The sequence below is a fragment of the Neocloeon triangulifer genome, unplaced genomic scaffold, assembly GCF_031216515.1.
Source record: "Neocloeon triangulifer isolate White Clay Creek 2 clone unplaced genomic scaffold, ASM3121651v1 ptg000013l, whole genome shotgun sequence".
Classification (NCBI taxonomy): Eukaryota; Metazoa; Arthropoda; class Insecta; order Ephemeroptera; family Baetidae; genus Neocloeon; species Neocloeon triangulifer.
Window position 1 is genome coordinate 2784539 of NW_026775555.1, and position 25215 is coordinate 2809753.

The following is a 25215-nucleotide window of genomic DNA, read 5'->3' on the forward strand; positions in this document are numbered from 1 at the left end:
ATCAAGAAAAAAGAACTTCTGCCATTGTTGCTCGAGTAACTGCTTGGCCTGCTGGATTCTGACCAAAGCCATTTTCACGTCCCTTATTTCTTTCAATTTAAGGGCAAAATCATCACAATTATTGATTGAATCTATCTTCTGGGAAAGAATTTTCAGTCTAACCGTAAGTTCGAAACACAGAGTGGAAAAAAAGGCATCAAGAATTGCAGTGATGTTGCGTGGAGCGTAATAAGCAATTGCATCAATTGGCGAGCTCATGTCCAAAATGCTTCCAACGTACAATACAATAAATGCCAAAATCTCCATTAGCAATCGCGTTTTAATTCTGCTTGCTTGACAATGCTCTAGTTTGGTCGAATCCAAGTAAAAACAAAATTTTCTTAAAAATCGTGAAAGCAAGTTAACGCATATGCAATAATATATCCAAATATAGCTTAAAATGTAGACAACCGAGTTCAGCAACATTAAAATGTAAATTTTAAACGAAAAATTGTCAAAGCCCTCCATGTCCTTGACGCTCTTCACAGCTATTCGAATATGCATGCACTGCACAACAGCATGGACCAAGAGAGAAACGACTTTGGTCCAAAAGCTTATCTCGATCTTCGGGAGCTTTGAATAAGGTAAAATTCCAATAAGTTTCAAAAACACCATCATGGGCCGCAGTGACTTGAATGATGACATTTTGAGCACAAACTGGTGTGATGATGAATAAACGTATAAGAAGTATAAAAAGCTAATGGTTTAACAATCAACTCGAGTGCAATATAGTTTCGCAGACTTCCATCGGACAACAGCAGCATATACCATCGATTGGGTAATGAACCCAAAGCTATTTTTATCAAAAGCCACTTAATATGTGGGGCACTTCCATCATCATTTTAATATGCCCGACAAAAGTATTCTAAATAAATATAATAAAAATATAATTTCAATAACTGCACATATTGCCAGAAAGAGGAGAGGATTTGTTTTTCATTATTTTTTATTTTAAATGAAATGTTATTTGACCATTATTAAACTGCTTAACGTACGCCTTTCGCACATGCGGCACGGATTGCATATGTGGTCGAGAAGTGTAGAGGTAAAAAGTGGCTGCACATAAATTTGAGGTAAAAAGAACTTGTTTAATATTTCCAGTTCATAAACTACCTCCATATTATATAACAAGTGAACCATCACTTGAAAAAATGAATTGAAATATAAAAATTTAATATTATTACCAAACTAAAGTAAATATTTGAGGTTTATATTTATCATTCTAATTAGATAAATTTCATAAATTTATTACTATTTCAAATTACCAAAAAGTTTATTTTGAGAGCACTCCTCAGAAAATATTGATTATTTCATTACAAGTAGATAGCAAAATTATTGATATCAATTCTATCATATGCTTTTATGTTAATGAGTTTAATGACACAACCGATCTGACGATTAATTTATTATTTTTTACAAATTCAAACAATATTTAATTAATTGATTTTAGTGTCAATTAGTAAAATAATAATAAAATAAAATGACAAGTTTTTCACACACCTATAATTATATCTTTTTTTTTTGTTCCTTAGCCAAATAATAAATAATTATGTTTGCTTGAACATAAAATTTAAACAAGAATTCATTTATTTGTTCTTCTTTTAATTAGCAATTGCCCAGTTTATTTAAGTTGATAGATTACAAATAAGTAATTTGTGACGCCTGCCATTGCCTGAAAGTTAAAATTTGAGATTATTTTACTACGCAGCAATCTTATATCTGGAAAACTTGCCATAAACATGTTTTGTAGATCCATGTACATAAATCCGAATACGGAAAATCTCCAATTTTGTGTTTTTGCGCACTCAACCAGCATTATAACCTTTTAATATTTCAATAATTAAGTTGATAATCTTTGATTTTGCTTTTTGATTGATTTTATACCTCATTGCTGAAAATCTGGTTATCCAAGTTTTTCCGTGAAACCAAAGAAAAGCATTTAGCACGCACTTTCTCTCCCTGAAAATTATAAAAGCTGAAATCAATCGGAATTTATTTCTTTTATTCTACAATCACTTCTAAACTTAGTCGATCTGCACTTTTAGCCAGGTCAATGCATCTTACAAGGGTGACAAACAGATAGAAACCCGCTACGGTGAAATTATTTTTAGAAATCATGGCAATAGCAATTATTCCGATGAAGAGGATCGAGCAGAATTGGCGCAAGAGGTAGAGAAAAAAGAACTTCTGCCATTGCTGTTCAAGCAACACCTTTGCCTCCTGAATTTTTACCAAAGCCATCTTCGCGTCTTTTAGTTCTTCCAATTTGAGCGCAAAATCATTGCATTTATTAATTGAATCGATCTTCTGAGAAACAATTTTCAGCCGGGCCGTCAGTTCAAGACACAGGGTGGAAAAAGTGGTATCGAGAATTGCAGCGATGTTGCGTGGAGCGTAATAAACAATTGCATCTGTCGGTGTGCTAATGTCCAAAATGCTTCCAATGTACATTACAAGAAACGCCAAAACCTCCATTAATAGGCGCACTTTAATTCTGCCAGCTTGTCGATAGTTTAATTTTGTCGAGTCCAACAGAAAACAAAATTTTCTGAAGAACTGTGAAAGGAAGAAGTTAAAGCAAATGCAAAAATATATCCAAAAATAGATGAAAATATAAACAACCGAGTCCAAAAGCATCAAGACGTAAATCTTAATCTCATAATAATTGTCATTAATGTACATTGTCTTGATACTCTTCGCAAACATTTTAATGTGCAAGCTCAGTATAACAGCGTGCACAAAAAGGGAAACGACTTTAATCCAAAAGCTAACATAGAACTTTGGGGCTTTTGAAAAAGGTAAAATTCCTATCAGTTTTAAAAACACCATAATAGGCCGCAGGGACCTGCAAGTTGACATTTTGCGCACAAACTGATGACTTTGACTAAACGTGGAAGACGTTTAGCTAACAAAAGATGGCTTTTACAATCAGCAGAGTGGAATTATTGTTTCACAAACTTCTATTATGGGCACCATTATCGACTAGATAATGACCCAAAGCAATTTGTGTCACGAAACATTAATTGACGCACTTTCACAACATATTAAAATGCTGATAAAAGTTTTCCACTTACATTAATAAATAACGCAAAATTATTATAATTTAAGAAGCTTTTCACACGCCTCTTTGCAGTGTGAGTTGCATGTGGACGGAAAATTAGAAGATGGAAAACTGGCGCATGTTAATATCACAACATTATGTTAAATTATATTATATTAATTAGAATTTGTATTATATTTCCATTTGATAGACAACCGCCATGTAATTTGTGACTGCAATCAATGCCTAGAAATTGTGTATTTAATTTTACTAAATACTGAACATTTAATTCTCTTTCATACTCACCGAAAAAATTGTTTGCAAATCAAAGTTCATAAAACCAAGGACAGATATTTGCCAATTTGTTGCGACCGCGCATTCAACGAAAATTCTCACCTGTGTGAATTACAAAATTTTAACAAAAAATATAATTATTTTAAATATATTTACCTCCTTTTTCAATTCTATATTTTCCTCATTTTTCTTCAAAATTAATTTGTAGCTGGAATATTTAATCTTTTCTGCTTCTTGTTTAACAATATCGGCACTTCTGGCAAAATCTAAACACTCTTCAATGGTGAACGCCAAGCTGACGGCGATGGATGAGTTTTTTAAAGTGCTCGTAAAGAAGATGGTAGCAAGACCAGCTGAGAGAATTGTGCCGAAATAGTAAATAAGGCTGAGCATTAGGAATGCCCGCCACTTACGCTCGAGAAGTACCTTTACCTGGTACGCTGAGAGCAATGCTATTCTTGCAGCCCTGACAGATTCCCAATTATGTTTTTGGGCCAGACTTTGTTTTTCAATCTGCCTTAACCGGGCGGCTAATTGTTGGCAAATGACCGAAAATGTTGTTTCGAGCGCACTTGTTAAATAAACTGGAATGAAGCTCATCAACACAACATATAAATCTTTGAACTCGACTGCAGTTAAAATAGCAAGAGATGTCACCATGGAAAATTTGAGAATGATTCTGCGTTCAATGTGTTGAATTGATTTTCGAACATGAAGTTGGCCGTCGATCAGTTCAAGAAAAGACGTCGTTTTTAAAAGCAGATTCGCAAAGGTGTTTTTCCAAATGTGTTTCAGCACCCAGGCGTGAATGAAAAATACGCATACTGCATTTGGGAGAAGTAATGTATGAGTTTTAAAAGCGTTTACAACTAAAGGACTCTGCGATAATCCACGGAATAAAATCATGAGGTATACATGTCTACAGATCATATACAAGTTGCAAAGCTGCAAAGCTCCGTGTATTGAAATAGAAAACACTTTTAACCACAAAACTGGAGCAAAACCATTGTCTATATTGCAAGTCAGCAATCCGTTCAGCTTGAGGAAAAGAAATAACGGCCGAAAACTTTTCCGTGCTTGCATCTTCTCGGTTGCAGAGGCACTGCGCTTAAACAATAATTCCTTAGGAAAATTAAGTGAATAAAACATTAAAAGCATTCGTTCAAAAATGGAAATCGATGGCCAATCGGTTTATATTACTTCGATTCGTATATTGAAGGAGGATAATAATTTTGCGCCGTTGACGTCAACTATTTGTCTATGCACATTAAATAATTATAAATTCCTTCAATAGCCGCAAGCATAATTTTAAATAGCATTCAATATATTGAATTTTTCTGATTAAATAAGAAATTCAATAATTTTCAACTAGTAATTTAAGTGTGTTTATTCTATGCGATTCATTTTGCCATTTTTTGACAGTCATAAAAAGATAAGAGATCGGTTGCGCGCGAAATAAGCGCCTGATGCGTGTGCCCATCAGTCATGCCATAAAACATAATCAAAAAGCGCAGGTAGCGAAGGCTAATTAGTGAACAAAAACAATCCCAAGAGGAGAGCGCAAGGCTATCCTCATCTCTCTCTCTCTCTCACGTTATCTAATCTAATCTTATATTTTGATCCGTATTCAATTTGCCCAGGTCGTCATTCCACTCAGCCACCCGAGCACAAATGGCCGCTCGCGCGCTGCTCCTGCTGGCCCTCGTGCTGGCCACCGAGGCCGCCGTGCCGAGGGTGATGAAGATCAAGCCCCTGCGCCGGGCACCCAAGTCGCTGACCAGAGACCTCAGGGTCCCCGGACCTGAGGAACAGGCCCTCACCGAGCATCTCAATGGGCCCTACGAGACCGAGGCCACCGCCTTGTGCAACCAATTCGTACTTGCCGACTGGGGCTACTCGACGGACATCAACAACCCGGCCGCTGAAGAAGCTCTGGTTCGTTTTTTAATTTTTATTTTAGAAAAATTAATTAATTAATGAAATCTAACTAAAAATCCAAATAGGAGTAAACTAATATTTTAATTAAATATTGAAAATTAATTTTTTTCTTCAGCTCAACGAGACGCTGAGGTTCGCCGCGTTCTCCCAGCAGCAGTGGGAAACGTACTTCCGCGACGCCAATTGGGAAACTTACGAGCAAGCGGACGTCAAGCGTCAGGCCATGTTCCTCTCCGTCCTGGGCACCGCCGCTCTTGACCCTGTAGCACTTGAGCAGGTAAAAAGTTTGATATAATCTAAAATTTCATCCCAAGGAAAAGACTTTAAATAGTGCTCAATCACTCTTATCAAGTACAATTATTTCTACAACTGTTGGCATTTCTTTTATTTGCCGTGAAAAAGCAAATGAGTTTCTTAATTTAATTTGCGTATTCCAAATATCATGAATTTTTGTATTTGATGAAAAGTTTAAATATAAAAGAAGGGCTGCTTATAAAAAGTTAATAAAAAAAATTATATAAAATCATGTTTTAGTATAACAAAGAGATTACCACGATGACTGGCATTTACGGCGCGGCTCGTATTTGTCCATACACAAATCAAAACTGCGACATCGCCACAGAAGGCATCCGTCTTGAACCGGGTTTGAATTTAAATTAAATAAAAAATAAAAGGAAATTTAAATCTCGTCATGTAGATATGGAGACTGTCATTTCGGGATCGCGAGACTATGAGGAGCTCAAGTACGTGTGGTCGCAGTGGCGTGACGCGTCCGGCGCCAAAATGCGCACCAACTATCAAAACTACGTCACCTTGAGCAACCAGGCTGCCCAGGCTAATGGTTAATTTAATAATTTTCTTAAGAAATAAAATCCGAGCTAGATTTTTTCCATCAGGTTACGCTGACATGGGTGAGATGTGGCGTGCCGACTTTGAGACGCCCAACTTCCAGGCCGACATACAGCGCCTGTGGCTCGAGGTCAAGCCACTGTACGACAGGTTGCATACCTACGCCCTGGCCAAGCTCAGGGAGGTCTACGGTGCGCAGATCCCCGACGGACCTTTTATTCCGGCGCACATTCTTGGTAATTTTAACGCTTGCGATTGATCGAAAAAATAATTTTATTTTAATAATTGTTTTCAGGAAACATGTGGGCTCAGTCTTGGGACAACATTTACGACATTCTTGAACCTTTCCCGAACGCGACCAAAATTGATATTACCCAGGCCATGATTGATCAGGTGCGTGAAATATTAATTTTTGTTCTCAGAAATATTAAATTATCACATTTTCAGGGCTATGATGTGCCCCGCATGTTTGCGGTGGCCAACGAATTTTACACCTCTCTTGGTTTGGAACCGATGGAAATGTCATATGGTGACCTGGCCATCATTGAGCAGCCCGATGACCGCGATATTGTCTGCCACGCTTCTGCCTGGGACTTCTGCGATGGACAAGACTTCAGGTAGGATAGTGTTTTAAAAAAATCGAGTCAATCGAGTAAAATAAAAAAATTATATACTTAAAAAAGAATTAAGATGTGCACCAATGTGGACGAAGAAGATTTTATCACTGTCCATCATGAACTCGGCCACATCGAGTACTACCTTCTATACAAAGACCAGCCTATCACCTTCCGCAAGGGTGCCAATCCTGGTGCGTATTTACAAAAAATGGTCATGTTATAGTAAGCGCGACGTGTTTCTTCATAAGTTGGAAGCACTTATGCTCCCATGTAAAAGTATCACATCGCGCGTTCAATAGTGGTTTTACGTCGCGCATACAATAATGGTTTTATGTCGCGCGTACAATTGTTTCGCTCGCTCGAGAGTGAGTGAGTGAGTGAGTGAGTGAGTGAGTGAGTGAGTGAGTGAGTGAGTGAGTGAGTGAGTGCGTGAGTGAGTGAGTGAGTGAGTGAGTGAGTGAGTACGTGCGTGCGTGCGTGAGTGAGTGAGTGAGTGAGTGAGTGAGTGAGTGAGTGAGTGAGTGAGTGAGTGAGTGAGTGAGTGAGTGAGTGAGTGAGTGAGTGAGTGAGTGAGTGAGTGAGTGAGTGCGTGCGTGAGTGAGTGAGTGAGTGAGTGAGTGAGTGAGTGAGTGAGTGAGTGAGTGAGTGAGTGAGTGAGTGAGTGAGTGTGTGAGTGAGTGAGTGAGTGAGTGAGTGAGTGAGTGAGTGAGTGAGTGAGTGAGTGAGTGAGTGAGTGAGTGAGTGAGTGAGTGAGTGAGTGAGTGAGTGAGTGAGTGAGTGAGTGAGTGTGTGAGTGAGTGAGTGAGTGAGTGAGTGAGTGAGTGAGTGAGTGAGTGAGTGAGTGAGTGAGTGAGTGAGTGAGTGAGTGAGTGAGTGAGTGCGTGAGTGCGTGAGTGAGTGAGTGAGTGAGTGAGTGCGTGCGTGCGTGCGTGCGTGCGTGCGTGAGTGAGTGAGTGAGTGAGTGAGTGCGTGCGTGAGTGTGCGTGCGTGAGTGAGTGAGTGAGTGAGTGAGTGAGTGAGTGAGTGAGTGCGTGCGTGCGTGAGTGAGTGAGTGAGTGAGTGAGTGAGTGAGTGAGTGAGTGGGTGCGTGCGTGCGTGCGTGCGTGCGTGCGTGCGTGCGTGCGTGAGTGAGTGAGTGCGTGCGTGCGTGCGTGCGTGCGTGCGTGCGTGCGTGCGTGAGTGCGTGAGTGAGTGAGTGCGTGCGTGCGTGCGTGCGTGCGTGCGTGCGTGCGTGCGTGCGTGCGTGCGTGCGTGCGTGCGTGCGTGCGTGCGTGCGTGCGTGCGTGCGTGCGTGCGTGCGTGCGTGCGTGCGTGCGTGCGTGCGTGCGTGCGTGCGTGCGTGCGTGCGTGCGTGCGTGCGTGCGTGCGTGCGTGCGTGCGTGCGTGCGTGCGTGCGTGCGTGCGTGCGTGCGTGCGTGCGTGCGTGCGTGCGTGCGTGCGTGCGTGCGTGCGTGCGTGCGTGCGTGCGTGCGTGCGTGCGTGAGTGCGTGAGTGCGTGAGTGCGTGAGTGAGTGAGTGAGTGAGTGAGTGAGTGAGTGAGTGAGTGAGTGAGTGAGTGAGTGAGTGAGTGAGTGAGTGAGTGAGTGAGTGAGTGAGTGAGTGAGTGAGTGAGTGAGTGAGTGAGTGAGTGAGTGAGTGAGTGAGTGAGTGAGTGAGTGAGTGAGTGAGTGAGTGAGTGAGTGAGTGAGTGAGTGAGTGAGTGAGTGAGTGAGTGAGTGAGTGAGTGAGTGAGTGAGTGAGTGAGTGAGTGAGTGAGTGAGTGAGTGAGTGAGTGAGTGAGTGAGTGAGTGAGTGAGTGAGTGAGTGAGTGAGTGAGTGAGTGAGTGAGTGTGTGAGTGAGTGAGTGAGTGAGTGAGTGAGTGAGTGAGTGAGTGAGTGAGTGAGTGAGTGAGTGAGTGAGTGAGTGAGTGAGTGAGTGAGTGCGTGAGTGCGTGAGTGAGTGAGTGAGTGAGTGAGTGCGTGCGTGCGTGCGTGCGTGCGTGCGTGAGTGAGTGAGTGAGTGAGTGAGTGCGTGCGTGAGTGTGCGTGCGTGAGTGAGTGAGTGAGTGAGTGAGTGAGTGAGTGAGTGAGTGCGTGCGTGCGTGAGTGAGTGAGTGAGTGAGTGAGTGAGTGAGTGAGTGAGTGGGTGCGTGCGTGCGTGCGTGCGTGCGTGCGTGCGTGCGTGCGTGAGTGAGTGAGTGAGTGCGTGCGTGCGTGCGTGCGTGCGTGCGTGCGTGCGTGCGTGAGTGCGTGAGTGAGTGAGTGCGTGCGTGCGTGCGTGCGTGCGTGCGTGCGTGCGTGCGTGCGTGCGTGCGTGCGTGCGTGCGTGCGTGCGTGCGTGCGTGCGTGCGTGCGTGCGTGCGTGCGTGCGTGCGTGCGTGCGTGCGTGCGTGCGTGCGTGCGTGCGTGCGTGCGTGCGTGCGTGCGTGCGTGCGTGCGTGCGTGCGTGCGTGCGTGCGTGCGTGCGTGCGTGCGTGCGTGCGTGCGTGCGTGCGTGCGTGCGTGCGTGCGTGCGTGCGTGCGTGCGTGCGTGCGTGCGTGCGTGCGTGCGTGAGTGCGTGAGTGCGTGAGTGCGTGAGTGAGTGAGTGAGTGAGTGAGTGAGTGAGTGAGTGAGTGAGTGAGTGAGTGAGTGAGTGAGTGAGTGAGTGAGTGAGTGAGTGAGTGAGTGAGTGAGTGAGTGAGTGAGTGAGTGAGTGAGTGAGTGAGTGAGTGAGTGAGTGAGTGAGTGAGTGAGTGAGTGAGTGAGTGAGTGAGTGAGTGAGTGAGTGAGTGAGTGAGTGAGTGAGTGAGTGAGTGAGTGAGTGAGTGAGTGAGTGAGTGAGTGAGTGAGTGAGTGAGTGAGTGAGTGAGTGAGTGAGTGAGTGAGTGAGTGAGTGAGTGAGTGAGTGAGTGAGTGAGTGAGTGAGTGAGTGAGTGAGTGAGTGAGTGAGTGAGTGAGTGAGTGAGTGAGTGAGTGAGTGAGTGAGTGAGTGAGTGAGTGAGTGAGTGAGTGAGTGAGTGAGTGAGTGAGTGAGTGAGTGAGTGAGTGAGTGAGTGAGTGAGTGAGTGAGTGAGTGAGTGAGTGAGTGAGTGAGTGAGTGAGTGAGTGAGTGAGTGAGTGAGTGAGTGAGTGAGTGAGTGAGTGAGTGAGTGAGTGAGTGAGTGAGTGAGTGAGTGAGTGAGTGAGTGAGTGAGTGAGTGAGTGAGTGAGTGAGTGAGTGAGTGAGTGAGTGAGTGAGTGAGTGAGTGAGTGAGTGAGTGAGTGAGTGAGTGAGTGAGTGAGTGAGTGAGTGAGTGAGTGAGTGAGTGAGTGAGTGAGTGAGTGAGTGAGTGAGTGAGTGAGTGAGTGAGTGAGTGAGTGAGTGAGTGAGTGAGTGAGTGAGTGAGTGAGTGAGTGAGTGAGTGAGTGAGTGAGTGAGTGAGTGAGTGAGTGAGTGAGTGAGTGAGTGAGTGAGTGAGTGAGTGAGTGAGTGAGTGAGTGAGTGAGTGAGTGAGTGAGTGAGTGAGTGAGTGAGTGAGTGAGTGAGTGAGTGAGTGAGTGAGTGAGTGAGTGAGTGAGTGAGTGAGTGAGTGAGTGAGTGAGTGAGTGAGTGAGTGAGTGAGTGAGTGAGTGAGTGAGTGAGTGAGTGAGTGAGTGAGTGAGTGAGTGAGTGAGTGAGTGAGTGAGTGAGTGAGTGAGTGAGTGAGTGAGTGAGTGAGTGAGTGAGTGAGTGAGTGAGTGAGTGAGTGAGTGAGTGAGTGAGTGAGTGAGTGAGTGAGTGAGTGAGTGAGTGAGTGAGTGAGTGAGTGAGTGAGTGAGTGAGTGAGTGAGTGAGTGAGTGAGTGAGTGAGTGAGTGAGTGAGTGAGTGAGTGAGTGAGTGAGTGAGTGAGTGAGTGAGTGAGTGAGTGAGTGAGTGAGTGAGTGAGTGAGTGAGTGAGTGAGTGAGTGAGTGAGTGAGTGAGTGAGTGAGTGAGTGAGTGAGTGAGTGAGTGAGTGAGTGAGTGAGTGAGTGAGTGAGTGAGTGACCGGAGGTCGTCGGTCGTCTTGGCCCATTCTGAACCTATCCCAAGGGCCTCTATTCTTCCTAGCAGTCCCCTACAATATAAGATTGTAGGAAAAGATTTGCGTCGCGTAAAACCACTATTGAACGCGCGACGTGATACTTTTACATGGGAGCATAAGTGCTGCCAACTTATAAAAAAACATGTCGTGCGTACTATAACATTATCAAAAATTCATAGTTCATCAGGTAATATTATTATTATTATTATTATTAATTTTAAATAAGGATTCCATGAGGCGGTTGGTGATGTCATCGCCTTGTCTGTGAAAAACCCTCAGCATTACGCGACCATCGGCCTGCTTCCCGAATACACAGACTCGTATGAAAATTCCATCAACACGCTGCTGCGCTTTGCCCTGTCCAAGGTTGCTTTCTTGCCATTTGCCGTGCTCATTGACAGCTGGCGTTGGGAGGTTTTCTCTGGAGCCACACCTGAAGCCAATTGGAACACGCGCTGGTGGCAGCTCAGGTGATTTTGTTTTAATATATTTATTCTAATAAATGTTCATGGTTTTAAATTTTATGATATATAGCTATGAGAAGGTTTTATTCAATATTCTAATTACAGCTTTGTTACATTTAATTTATAAAAAAAAAAAAATTAATAAAGTTTTTTCTAAAATTTAAACTTTGTGATGTAGAGAAGAGCTGCAGCTGGTTTCTGCCCCTGTTCCGCGAACTGAGCAACACTTTGACCCTGGCGCAAAATACCACGTTCCTGGAAACTCTCAATACATCTCGTAATTATGAAGAAAAAAAATTCTCCTGTTTTTCCTTATTTTCCATAAATATTTGTTTCTTTAGCTACTTCATTGCGCACATCCTGCAGTTCCAGCTGCAACGCGCTCTGTGTATCGAGGCCGGACAATACGACCCTGCTAACCCGGACGTCAAGCCACTGCACACCTGCGATATCTACAGGTCAACTGCCGCCGGCACCAAGCTCAGGTGAGAAAAAAGGGGAAGATTGATTCAAGTTTTCCAAAAAATAATGAGAAAATTTAAGCAATCTGCCAATCTGTTTACTTTTATCAAAAATTCAGCAAAATTGGCTTTGAAAATTCTTTAAATATTTTAGCAAATTCAATTAAAATTTGCATTTCATTTCCTGAAAAATAAAACTTTTAATTGCTGACGATTGAAAAAAAAAATAAATATCAACTGTTCATCAAATTATATTAATTTATTTTGTTAAAATTTAATTTTTTTATTCAATCTGTGTAGAAACGGACTGGCGCTTGGTGGCTCACTTCTTTGGACCGAGACGCTTCAGCAGCTGACAGGCGAGACTCAGCTGAGCGGCACCGCTCTTCTTGAATACTTCAAGCCCTTGTTTGATTTCTTGGCGCCCGTTCCTGAAGTTTCCCAGCCTCAGCCTCTGGTTGGAGCCCAGGAAGACCCTCCGACGGAACCCGTAGACCAAACAGTTCCTATCGTCGTTGGCGCCGTTCTCGGTGCTGTTGTCGTCATCGCCTTGGTCGCTTACTTTGTCAATCAGTACCGCAACAGAAACAAGGATTAAGGAGCTTGGCAGGAGCTTTCTGTGTTTGTTCAAGTTTTTATTTTTATTCCATCTTTTTTCATCTTATTGCAATCTGGTCCTATCAAATCAGTTATTTGTTTGGAGTATTTGTAAACCTTTTGCTCAATAAATATATGGAAAAAATGCAAAAGAATTAATTTCCAAGTTAAATTTATTTACAACATGATATTATTATCGATTATTATTGTTAGCCATCATAAGTACGGCAGTAAATTAAAATTTTAAATTTATTTTCCATTCCCATTGTATTATTATATTTGTGTATTTTACATAATACAGCATAGGAAAAAATAAATAAAATCAAATAACTTGCAATCCTCAAACAATTTTTTTATAATGAAATGGTATATAAAGTGGGTGGTGAGCCTTTTTTCATCACTGGTGTTTTCGCAGACATCTGCTAGTTGTTAACCATTTCTTATGTTTTTTATCCAAATTTAAATTTTTTTATCGATCTCGAGAAGTGAAAACCATGAAAAAACGGTAAACACTTGATTTAATAAAATCTAGATTTATTTACTGTAGAAAAAAATGAAATCCATCAATTTTTATCCATTTTCGAATTAATTCATTTTGAAATTGGAAGTTCACTCCAGTTCATATCAATCAGCATTCAGCTCATTTGCACGCCTCTTTGCCGCCGACATTCAAATTCAGGCCGCTGCGGTGGCAGCGCCGGTGCTGCCACCAAACGTCAACTAGTGGCAACGAAACACGAAGGGTGACAGCTCGCTGCGCCCGTCCCATTCGAACACCGTCCGAAGCGATTCGAGGCGGACAGAGACCGCGCCCCGAGTGCCGCCGCCGTCCGCAGGCCCCCGCGCAACGGCCTCCAAGCCGCCCGCCCCCGGCAAACTTGCCACGACTGCAAATTCTCGCCTTAAAGGTGGTGGCGCGGCCATTTTGGAGGCGCCAGCTGTTTCGCGTGTCGCATTATTATTTTCGGGCAGCGAAATGATTTGACCGAAGGAAGAAGTCGAGGAGGAACAATGACGGACGCCAAGGGCCACAGCAACGAGCCCGAGATGAAGGGCTGGCTCTTCAAGTGGACCAACTACTTGAAGGGCTACCAACGACGCTGGTTCGTTCTCCAGAACGGCACCTTGTCCTACTACAGGTCCGTCCGAATTTTCTCTAGAATCTCTCTTTGCATGTGTACGTGGACTTTGACGTGTTTGTTTTTACCGCACCCGAATTTTTCTTTTAATTTTGTCTCTCACTGCCTGCTGAAATTTTCAATTTTTTTGTTCTGTTTCTCACGAGGGAAGCATGGGATTTTTGCGAAATTTTGACGCGGAAACTCTACTTTTTAACTGCTGTTCTTGTTTGTAAGTTTTTCTCTGGTTTTTTTTTTTGTGTCTTTGTTTATTTTCTTCATTTTTGATAGTTTCCGCTTGATCAAAATGCACTCTGCTTTGCGAGAATCGTTGAAAGCTTTTGAAAATCCGCTTCTGAAAACTAACACAAAATTATTAAAAAAAATTCTAATCTCCTTTAATTTGACGTCAAGAAGTTGATCGTCACCGATTACACGGTCTTTAAGTCTTTACTCAAGGACGGTTCGTCTTCATTTAACTCTTTTTTTATCCTCCTGTCATTATCACTTAAAAACATCTCGCGTTTCACTTGTTCAGCAAAGCGCACCGTTTTGTCCTCTCACTCGACGGCTCATTTTTCACTCCGCGGCCGCTTTTATTTATAATTTATTTCAGTTGACCCCTCGCGATCGATTCGCGTTTAATTGCGGCTTAATGAGAGCGCGGCTTGCTTTGACTTTCTCACGCACACACCACAGCTAGCCCAGCGTGCATTAATTTCGGCTCCATGACCTGCGCAAACTCGGCTCCCGTTTGTCGCAGTCCCTCTTTTTTTTTCACTGCTCGGACGTAATTTTCCGACAATGGTCCGACGCCAAAACGAGAAATTGCATGTGGAGCAGTTCCGAGATGACGCAGTGGGGAAAAAAAATCACGCGAACTGGCACTTTTTCTGCTCTAATTTGCATAATGGTCGTCTTTGTTGATCCGAAACGAGCTTGCAAGTCTGCAAAAATATTTATGAACGAAATCACTAGAGAAATAATCTCCACCAAATTTTCTTTCAAGCAGATCAATCATTCAGTAAATCAAGAGATTTACTATCAAACTGTATCAAACTTAAAAGAAGAAAGAAATTTATATTTTAATCCAAGAAAGGAACAGTCCTTTTACATTCTTAATTCAAAATTTTTATTTTATAATCAAAAAAATTTCTGCTCAATAATTTGAGTTATTTCTAACAAAATTAAGGAAATTCATATCAAATGGTTTTCTTTTTTCTTCTTCCTAATATAACTATGAATCTTGACCTGAAATTTATTATTTATTAATATTATTGTTTTTTGTCCAAATTAATACATCCCATTGTTTACATTAAATTTTTGAAAAAAATTTATTAGAAAATAAAGGAAATTTTGGTAAAAACCTCACCACCACTAGCAAGAATTTTGCTAAAACTTCCGAGATCAAAAAGAACCCGTCCGCCGTAGAAATTTAATCAGCCGTCTCTATTTTTCTACATAATAAATTCAAAATCATATTAAAAATGATATTAAACAGGAAAAATTCTCTAGAAAACCGCCTATGGTGAAGTTTTTGATAAGAAACTTATAATTAGATAAAATATAAATATATTCTTATATAAAAATATAAGAATAGAACTTATTTAATAGAAAAATCAACATTTTTTTGTGTTTAATTATTGTCATTTATTTATTTATGCCTGTGATGGTTCCCAGAATTATTCACCCGCAAAAAACCGTCACTGGTTTTTTGACTGGTAATTTGCGGGTTTTTTTGCTTCCGGGAAAAATCCGCATTTTTTTTAATTTTCTCGGGATTTTTTCCTTCTTTTTGAGTTGAAAATAGGCACATTGCTTTATTTCTCTTCATGATCATGATAGTCAATGATAGTTGTTAACGCTATTTTTTTGATGTGATATATTTGAAAATGTGGACATTTTAAATGCCTGCAAAAAACTGCAAGTTGTTGCACACACAAAAAAATAAATGAATAAAAAGCATAAACGTGCTGTGCATCGCATTTTTCTTCAAAAGCTTGGGTTTTTCCAAAACGTGTTTCCAAGAGAATAAAAAAATGAAAAAAAAAATGAGATGATGACCTAATGATTAGAATAAAATTCACCTCAAAGACGCAATTAAACTGTTAAGGTTACATAATTCCTTTTAAAAATTATGGGAATTTTGCTGTTTCATTTTTTACAAAACTCAGGATGTTGATTTCGAAAATAATGCAGACGGTTTAATCAATTTTGAATTAGCAGAAAAAAAGAGAAATGGATTCAATGAAAACGGACTTTCAGTAACCAATATGGAATTATTTTCAATTTTGTATAATCTAAAAATTAAACTCATTTAATTCAGTCATAATTCTATGATGTTCTTTTTTATTTGAGGCTTACTGCGGCGGATGGGGTATTTTTGATCTTGGAAGTTCTAGCCAAATTCTTGCTAGTGGTGGTGCCGTTTTGTCCAACAATTCCCTGTAAACAATATGGAAAAATAAACAACAATAAAATTTATAAACAACCAAAGATAAAAGTAAAAATTACACCCTCTTCTCAGTTTTAATTTAAAAAGACTTAATTCTAATTCGCGTTGGTTTGCGAAAACATGCGCCGGTGAAAGTCTTGTTGTTTTATCGACTCGTTTTACGACGCCAATAAAAAAAAGCAGCCGGCTGTTGCGAATTCGTGCGTCCAGTTCCGATGGCTTTGTTTGCCCCAAATATAAATACATTTTGATCCTTTCGTCCTGCAAACTGAATTCTGCTCTCACTGCTCGTGGTTTTTGTCGTAATCACGCTTTTCCGTGTTGTCATTTAAAACAAAATTCTAAATCGTTTTCCTAAAGCAAATCTTTCATGTTTCTTCCAGGTTAAAACGACTTAAAAAGTGAGAAATGAATTTATTCGACCTTCAATTTAGGATTCGTATTTTTAGATTTTAAAAATTTTCTAAATCCGTCCTAATAATTGAATTTAAAATTTTAATTTTAATCTTTTTTAAATGAAAATTGTTTTTTTTTTAATTAAATTTCTAATGTTGAAAACTCAAAGTTTGCTTGAAACAAATTAGAACTAGACACTTTTTTCATCGCACACTTTCCTTGCTGCGTAGCATGCTGCTTATGGATGTTCGGCCTATTTTGATTTCAATGATCTTCAGATTATATGCTAGAGCATTATTTTTAGAGGAAAGCAAATTGAGCACTTAATTAATTAGAAAATGAGCGAGACGCTTCTTGGCCAGACGTAGACTCGACTCTGTAGTCCGGAGCTGAACAATTATTATTAAATGAAATAAATAAAGAAGCAACCCGTTGTTGGTGTGCGTTGTGTTGTAATGAGACGGTGTGTGGTGTGATAGGGCGGAACCCTCCTCCTCATCAGGGCCGACTAACAGACTCTCAATGAGGAGGCGCCGCAGATTGAGTAGAGCCGCAACCGTAGACGTCGAGTGAGTACCTCTGTCTAAACAAACCAATCAAATATCTTTTTATGAATTCAAAGTACACGCAGTTTCACCACCTTAGATGAAATTCACTCTTCAAATTCATCAAGATCTTTAAAATTCGTCTATTAATCCATTCAAAATAGATTCGATTATCCAACCCGCGCAACACAAAAAATTGAATTTTGTCCATAGCTTTTTTAATTTTAAAAATCTTCTTTTATACCAATGAGTTTTACATTCAGGTCGACTTACAATTCCATTTCCTATTTTGAAATCCAAAATCGGTTCTGTATTTCCCGGGGTGGTTTGCTTTGAAGATTTGGATATGCAGCCCGCGTGACAAAATCTAAAAAGCCGCAAACCACGGGAAATGCTGAACCGATTTTGGATTTCAAAATAGGAAATGGAATTGCAAATCGACCTGAATGCAAAACTCGCGGCCATAAAAGAAATATTTCAATTTAAAAAAAAAAACTGGACAAAATTTAATTTTATGTGTTGCGCGGGTTGCGTATTAAGTTTTCATGGATTTTTTTTTAATTTTAATAAAAAGAAATTCTTTTTTTTTTCAGAACATACGAAATAAAATTCATTTTTGAAGATCGATTTGAGAATTTGGAGAGACTTTCTCAATATTTTGCAATTTATAGTTGACACAGTATGCAAAAAAGCTGGCTTTTTATCAAATTTGTGCACCTTTTTTAACTCAGCAGGGTTTGCATGTCACACGCGGAAAAATGAGCAAATCTGAGCAACCAATTTTCAATTTCGAGATGAGTTGTGCTTTGCCAAAGTTGGTGGTTTTTGGCCTGATTTGCATTAACAGAGTGCTTTTTTCTTTTTGCAATTCATAACATTGTTTCCGCATCAAAATATAACATCAACATTCTTATTAATTTCATTAATTTTCTGCAACGCCTTTCAAAAATGTGTACTGCAGGCAGTTTCATGCGCAAGTTTGTACAATTTTTCCCTGAATAGTTTTTTTTAATATAAATATTCATACATGGATTTAAAATGAATCAAAATTTTTCTCCAGATTTATTTTAATATAATTTTTAATAAATATTCTTATATGGATCTAAAATGAATCAAATATTTAAAATTTTCCCCGGATTTTTTTTAGATAAATTTATATTTATTCAGTATTAAATTTCAACGATTTTTATTTTAAAATATTTGTAATATTTGATTTAAAATGAATCAAAATTTTCAACAGAATTTTTTTTAATACAAATATTTGTATATGGCTTTCAAGTGATTCAAAAAATTTCTCCAAATTTTTTAGTATAAATAATAGTTTTTTTTTTAAACATTAATGACATGAAGCTGCCTTCAAAATTGTGTAGTGAAGAAAAATTAAGAGAATTTGTGAAAATATTTTCACTGACTTGGCATGGGTGTCTGTTCTGATTGGTGCTCGACAGGAACCAGGCGGAGATGGTGCACACGTGTCGGGGCACGATCAGCCTGCACGGCGCCATCATCCACACGGAGGACTCGTGCACGTTTGTCATCTCGAACGGCAGCACCCAGACGTTCCACATCAAAGCGGCCAACGAGGTCGAGCGACAACGCTGGGTCACCACCCTCGAGCTGGCCAAAGCCAAGGCCATCAGGGCAATGGAGTCAGGTGAGTCCTGCAACCCTTTCAAACTGCCTTGCATCAAAGGTAAAAGAAAAAAACATTGCGAGGTAGAGCCGCAAACGTTGCATCACTTGAGGTGCGGAATAATTGCGGTTCAAATTTTATTTTTGTTTCGACCGGAAATTGCAGGAGGCACAAATTAGCTACTTAAACCCAAGGAAGGTTTGAAATTTTAATTTTAAATTTTTACTTTCTGGTAATTTATTTATATTGGATTGCCAATTATTTAATTATTATATAAAAAATTCAACAACCAAACTTGAATCAAGACTTTTTACGTTCGCTCAATATTTCACAGATGAATTTCATTTTCAGAATGTGCAATATAAATAGGTTTATTTTGCTGTCAATTATTTAATTATTATAAAAAAACCATCAATCAAACTTAAGTTGAGACTATTTTCGTTATCACGAATTTCATTTTTGGAATTTTCAATTTTTTTAAATTTTGTAATTTCTGATGTTTCATAACAACTACAATACGTCATTTAATGTCGAGGGCCAAACCAACTATTTTAGAGTTCTTGAGGGCCGGAATTTATCTAAATGAGTGCCGTTCTAGGCCACTTTTATCAGGGCAATGCAAGTTCGCAAACAAGCATGTAAACAATTCGCAGCGCCTCTTCCCCGCCGCCCAGCAGTAAAAATAAATTACTCGCGCCTCCATTAGTCAGTCGGTGCTAATTGTACCATCCAAGAAGTGGTTTCGCGCGGATTTGGCAGCAAAATGTAGCGAAAACAATGGTCAATTTCTGTTCCCTGCTGTCCACGGCCTTCTGCAGGTCTGGAGAGCAGGGCGACTCGACCAAATGGCTCGGTTGGTGTTCGTCTTGCTTCCGCGGTGAGTCTTCGTTTTGCTTGACACTGCTAATGATAAAATAAAAAATTATTAAACTCTAGGCCAAGTTTGAATTTTTTTGCAAAAACTTTTACTTTTCTCGTAGAAGTTTATTTAAAATTTAAATAGTCTCCACTCAAATTTTATTTTTTTCCTCTATTTTCGTAATTTAAAATTGACGCTTTTGCTTGGCAAAGCAATCACTGTGTCTAATTGTGCAATTACATTAATTATATCGCTTCAGGCGTCCTCAAAGTGGGCCTTTTGCAAACTTGGCGAGACCATTGTTCAAGAAACTCAATATCAATTATTTTAGTCTTCCGTATTAATTGCATATTTAATGCAGATCAGAAAGGTCATTTATTATTATTGTTGTTTATTTGTCTAAATTGTTTTCATTCAATTATTGAGAAAAACTTATTTGAAAATTAAGGAATTTTTTGACAAAACGGCACCACCACTAGCAAGAATTTTTCTAAAACTTCCGAGATCAAAAAGACCCTATCCGCCGCAGTGAGCCTCGGTTGACTTGGTTTTTTGTTCTTATCACTTAGTTAGTTTTATATAATTATAATGTTAGTAAACCATTAATAATTCCTATTGTTGAGCTGTTTTAAATCTATTATTTAATTATAATTCCTATTTATTCTTATTTATATTTAGTTATTTATTTACATTTTTTATTATTATTTATTATTGAAATAAAATATTTATTTATTTTTTATTTATTTTTATTCAAAATGCCTTAAAAACATGGACTTCAAGATTTAGCTGTGCCTTATTTCCAAAATCAAAAAAGTTTCAATAAATATTTGTAGCGAAAATTCTGCCGACCCTTAAGTTTTGTCCACAAATCAATCAATTCTAATCCCCATTCACGCATTGTTGCAGAGGAGGAAGAGGAGTTTGAGAGCAACAATGCCGTGTCGGAAAAGGAAGAGTTGCAGACGGTGTTGAAAACGCTGACGAGTCGTCTCGAGGACATGCAGACGTGCAGCGACCTGATGGCCAAACACGGCGCCGCCCTGCAGCGCGCCCTTTCCGAGCTGGAAACCTCGGAGGGCTCGGAGGCTGCCGCCGCGGCCGGCTCCAAGCTCAAGGCCATCGGGGAAAAGGCCACCCTGTTCCGAATCGCGTCCAACGCCATGATCAACACTTGCTCCGAGTACCTGGACACGGCGCAGGCACAGGGCAAGCGTTGGCAGCGGCTGCTGCAGCACGAACGGGAGCAGCGGCAGCAGCTGGAGGAAATGGTCGAGACACTTGCCAGACAACACTCGAGCCTCGAACAAGCGGCCAAAGAGGCCAACTCAAATCGGCCTCCAGCCACAAACACCGCTGGATCGCAAAATCAAACGGCCAACGCAGTCAGCAATCAAACGCCTGGCAGAAGTAAGAGTAATTTAATTTTTTTTTATCATTATTCAAGGTTAATAAAGAACAAAATTGTTTATTAATAGTTAATGATTTATATAAATATTGTAAATTTTTACAATTTTTTGATCACTTTAAGCAACAAATTTTATAAATATTTCATTATTTTTTTATAGTTAAAATCTGTTTTTTTTTCTTCACAAATGAAAGTAGTTGAATTTCAAATTAATACCTATTCTAATTAAAATGTAATCCGTGGAATCCATTGATTTTTGTATCATTGACCTAAGACAAATCAATATTGATTTGCTCACGCAACACCAAAGATGGCCCTGGGCCTATCGATCTGCTAAACATATAATTATCAATCTTTGAAGAGTCACATAATCGATCAAACACGTTTGACCCTTTTCCTCGTTCACTACACACCATTCTTGCGAAGATGCAACTACACTTCTTGAGTCAGAATTCAAAAATAAAAACATGCCTCATTAGAAGCAGGTTGCAAAGTTATAATATTTTTTACTTGTGGTTGCAGATCCGAACCTGTCGCCATCAGACGAAGACGAGGAGAATGAATTTTATGACGCAATGGAGGACACGGTGCAGCCCAATTTCATACTGAAAATTCCACTAGGGCACCGGCGACCCTCTTCAGCTGGATCGCAGGTAAAGATCAATTTTAAATAAACATTAAATTTTAAATTCCGACTAAAATTGAGAGGAAAATAATGCTTCAATTTCAGTCCCGTTTGTGACAATGAAATTTTAATTGATCCCGAATTGAACGTTCCCAATTATTACAGTTTTGGTTTCTCTTTGCGAGAAAGAATCCCTACAAATTCGACTGCGTGCCCGAAGTAAGCGCGCGATGAATCATTCACTTTATACTTACTGGTCACGTGATGTGATGGTGAACAGAGCAGGATGGCGTGGTCGCTGGCTCAGTCACTTGCGCTCGGTGCTCCGTCGTGTCTCCCATTATCGAGCACAGCAGTCGTTTTTTCGCAGATAAGGTGGACTCGCGAACACACCTCTCAGTTTTCGCTGATCGTCAGTTAGTCGGTTTATCGGAGACGCGTGGCACGTGTGTCCGTTGTTGCAACTCACAAACATTGTCAATCGCGCTTTCAGAACTCCGAGGGCCACGGCGTCGGCGGCGACAATCACGACGAAGGCTCCGGCTCGAGCTCTGAAGTGGACGAGGCTGCCGAGACCACGGTCTGTGTCATCACCAGTGACAAAAGCAACACCTCAGTATGTATCAAGATTTCATTACTTCCGCCATGTGCTTTGTCAAAAATTTTATTTGGTTTTTCCATCAAATTGTGCTCGTCGTTTCATGTTATTTGATTGACCACTGCTAATCTATTATTGATGTTCATTTTTGCATCAATTCTAAACATCATCAATTAAAAAATTAAAAAGTAAAATTTTCTTCAAACCAGCTTCAAACTATCAAAAAATTGGCCAGAAACATTAAAAGGCAAATTTTTTGTCGGTAGATTTTATATAATTATTATTTTTTTTAATTAATGGAAAATTCCATAATATTTCTGAAGAAGTTAGTCATTTTTATTTTATTTGGCCTAGTTCTATAAAAATCATTGATTTTGAAACTGCCATTTGCAGGTTGTTTGCCTCAAATTCTTATCTAGTCCTAAATGTTTGTAAATTGCACTTTGTTTCAAGCGCAGTCGATAAACACATAAAAAGAAGTAATATCACTAGGTGCAGGTGTTGCAGCAAACGACCTTCTCGGTGGTCTGTACGCAAACTACTTTCTTGAGTTCATTCTCGCTAACAGCTGTGTGTCGTGATTTAAATCGCAATCGAAAAATAGCTGCAGCTCAGCTTCATTGGAATGACCTCCGACTAGGCCTATTCACTTAATCCCGATCGCAAACCTTGACGTTGCTTCTCATTTTTTTTGTGCTGAACAATTTTTTGCACGAAATCTCCAAAGTTTTGTCAGAAATATCTTTCCGTTGTTTACAAATATCTGTTAAAACGGGGCCGACTGCTGACGAAATTGGTTGTTTACGTTTTTTTATTCATATTTCAACAGGCGTCGGCCGGCGGTCAGGGTCATCAGAGTGGCCTGAAGGGAAGTGGCGACGAGGTTATCGACAGCGCGCCAAGCACGCCCACTTCTTTGGTGCAAAAGATGGGAAGCCACACGCCAAAACGGATTCGCCGCACCAGAGTGCCTGAAAAACCCAACTACCCGCTCAACCTGTGGTCCATCATGAAGAACTGCATCGGCAAGGAGCTGACCAAAATCCCAATGCCTGTAAGTGTAAAGTTGGCATCAAATTATAATTCTTCAACAAATCGATAATTTCTTGTGTTTGGTTTCTTTTCCGTGTATTAATCTTATCAAAGTTGGTTAAATTTTGTACATTAATATAAATTTTAGTGATAAATTATCAATTTTCCTCTAAAAACTCTTAGAAGTGTTAATTTATTTTCATCTATATAATTTTTTTTCCAGGTGAACTTTTCCGAACCGCTGTCTATGCTGCAACGCCTAGCCGAAGATTACGAGTATGCAGACATTCTGCACAAGGCGGCCAAATGCAGCGACTCCTGTGAGCAGCTAGCCATGGTGGCTGCGTTCACCGTGTCCAGCTACGCCACCACCAGCTGCCGCACAGGCAAACCGTTCAATCCCTTGCTGGGCGAAACCTACGAATGCGACCGGACGGCCGACCTTGGCTGGCGCACAGTTTGCGAGCAGGTGTCGCACCATCCGCCCATGGTGGCTCAGTACGGGGAAGGCCTCGGCTGGCGCTGCTGGCAGGAATTCACCATGGCTTCCAAGTTCCGTGGCAAATACCTGCAGGTTGTGCCTCTCGGCACTGCCCATCTCGAGTTCCTCAGTTCTGGTATGTTAAAAATAAAATGAAATTTCAATGCAAAGAGTAATATTTTTTTCTCAGGCAACCACTATACATGGCGGAAAGTGACGACAACAGTGCACAATATAATTGTTGGTAAACTGTGGGTGGACCAGCACGGGGACATGGACATTGTGAATCACAAGACTGGCGACAAGTGTCACCTCAAGTATATTCCTTATAGTTATTTCACGAGAGACGTTCAGCGAAAGGTCAGTTTATTGAGTTGCATTTATTCTGAAATTTGTAACTTAAAATTATTCTCAGGTGAAAGGCTGTGTTATGGACAAGAACGGCAGTGTCAAATGGGTCGTTCAAGGCACCTGGGACAACAAAATTGAGATTGCAGAGGTTATTAGTTCACAAGGCAACTCGGAAAACCCTGTCTTCAAGACGGGGCCGTACAAGGTGGCATGGAAACGAAGACCTCTTGCGTAAGTTTTCTTTGGTACTATTTAAAAAAAAAATACTGAATATTTTTTACCCGGGAATTTTAGTTTATTCAATTGCATGGAATGTATTAGCTGTGTAGCATAAGTTTTATTTATTTTTCGTACGTTGATTTTAATCTAATTCTCTTTTACTTAGGCCTGATGCTGAAAAGTACTATAACTTTACGGAACTAGCATGCCAACTGAACGAACCTGAGGAAGGTGTCGCACCAACAGACAGTCGGCTGCGTCCAGATCAGCGACTTATGGAAGACGGTCAGTGGGACGAAGCAAACTCTGTCAAGTTGCGCTTAGAGGAGAAGCAACGAGGTGTTCGAAGGCAACGGGAGGCTGAGGCTGAGAAAGCCACTGCTGAAGGTATTTAGGCTCTTGAATCTTGCTTACTGATACTGATTGCTTTAATGTTCTTTTTTTCTTTTTGCAAAGAATCGGAACGTCCAAGTAAGCACTCTGCTTCTTAGTTTCAGCTGATTTAAAGTCCAGATTGTAACTTGATATATTTTTTAGGTCGACCATACCCTCCGTACGAACCGATTTGGTTCAAGCAGGAGACAGAAAAGGTGACCGGTGTGGTCGGATACATGTACCAGGGCAAGTACTGGGAGTGCAAGGAAAAGCAAGACTGGTCCAAGTGCCCCAACATCTACTAGCAGTCACCAAGATCAAACAGCTTTTTTATGTTCAAGCCATAGAGAATATTTTTGTCTCGGACACTTTTTCTAGAATGCAAGCGGACAATTGTGTTATTTTGTTTACTTTTTGTTTTCTGTCGTCGACTCAAGAACAATCACCTGTAACCACATAATCAACCAGCCGAGTGTAGATTTAGATCCAATTATCAGCCAAGTATAATAATATTTATCTCCTTCAATAACTCTATATCGATCGTTTCCAGATACTTTCAGATTATATTATATGATCATTAAATTTGTTAAGTGAATGAAGAATTTTTAACTGTTAATCTCTCTCTGAATTTATGAGTGGGTGCTGTGTAAATAATTTCCAGTGTGATAACTGCAAAATTCCAAGCGTGTAACCAGTCGCTGTTCCTCGATTTTGTTTCTCATCAGCAGTACTTACCTAATCAGCCAGATGCTTCTTGTCTCATTATGTTTGCTCGCTCGTTTATCGGCTTTATTGCTGCTAAAAGTGATTGTTTGTTAAGCA

At 40.2% G+C, this 25215-nt stretch overlaps 2 protein-coding genes across 8 annotated transcripts; both read left to right on the forward strand.

The window, feature by feature from the left end:
- The first annotated feature begins 4875 nt into the window (after nucleotides 1–4875).
- LOC132198704 (angiotensin-converting enzyme-like) lies at nucleotides 4876–12489 on the forward strand. The gene is made up of 13 exons (XM_059622880.1): nucleotides 4876–4887; nucleotides 5014–5308; nucleotides 5427–5588; nucleotides 5846–5954; nucleotides 6009–6152; nucleotides 6208–6396; nucleotides 6456–6553; nucleotides 6608–6777; nucleotides 6844–6968; nucleotides 11006–11249; nucleotides 11422–11520; nucleotides 11585–11728; nucleotides 12005–12489. The coding sequence occupies exons 2-13, from the start codon at nucleotides 5045–5047 to the stop codon at nucleotides 12300–12302; spliced, it is 2046 nt and encodes a 681-aa protein (XP_059478863.1). The 5' UTR covers nucleotides 4876–4887; nucleotides 5014–5044; the 3' UTR covers nucleotides 12303–12489.
- A 538-nt stretch (nucleotides 12490–13027) lies between these two features.
- On the forward strand, nucleotides 13028–24907 carry LOC132198755 (oxysterol-binding protein 1-like). 7 transcript variants are annotated; one of them, XM_059622961.1, is made up of 14 exons: nucleotides 13028–13440; nucleotides 16258–16275; nucleotides 16750–16839; nucleotides 18264–18469; nucleotides 20214–20714; nucleotides 21235–21365; nucleotides 21831–21953; nucleotides 22765–22989; nucleotides 23191–23584; nucleotides 23639–23808; nucleotides 23864–24030; nucleotides 24185–24405; nucleotides 24475–24489; nucleotides 24556–24907. In XM_059622961.1, the coding sequence occupies exons 1-14, from the start codon at nucleotides 13313–13315 to the stop codon at nucleotides 24696–24698; spliced, it is 2532 nt and encodes an 843-aa protein (XP_059478944.1). In that variant the 5' UTR covers nucleotides 13028–13312; the 3' UTR covers nucleotides 24699–24907. The 7 variants fall into 7 exon arrangements, with proteins under 7 accessions (XP_059478944.1, XP_059478945.1, XP_059478946.1 ...); XM_059622962.1 differs by lacking the exon at nucleotides 24475–24489; XM_059622963.1 differs by lacking the exon at nucleotides 16258–16275.
- Nucleotides 24908–25215: the final 308 nt, after the last annotated feature.

Bases quoted from the DNA above. Each gene is read 5' to 3' on its own strand.
- LOC132198704 (XM_059622880.1), top strand. From the start codon at position 5,045: ATGGCCGCTCGCGCGCTGCTCCTGCTGGCCCTCGTGCTGGCCACCGAG. The intron at 5,589-5,845 runs GTAAAAAGTTTG...ATCATGTTTTAG, and splicing joins ACCCTGTAGCACTTGAGCAG to TATAACAAAGAGATTACCAC. The intron at 11,250-11,421 runs GTGATTTTGTTT...TTTGTGATGTAG, and splicing joins ACGCGCTGGTGGCAGCTCAG to AGAAGAGCTGCAGCTGGTTT.
- LOC132198755 (XM_059622961.1), top strand. From the start codon at position 13,313: ATGACGGACGCCAAGGGCCACAGCAACGAGCCCGAGATGAAGGGCTGG. The intron at 21,366-21,830 runs GTAAAGATCAAT...TCGCGCTTTCAG, and splicing joins CCTCTTCAGCTGGATCGCAG to AACTCCGAGGGCCACGGCGT. The intron at 24,031-24,184 runs GTAAGTTTTCTT...TCTTTTACTTAG, and splicing joins TGGAAACGAAGACCTCTTGC to GCCTGATGCTGAAAAGTACT.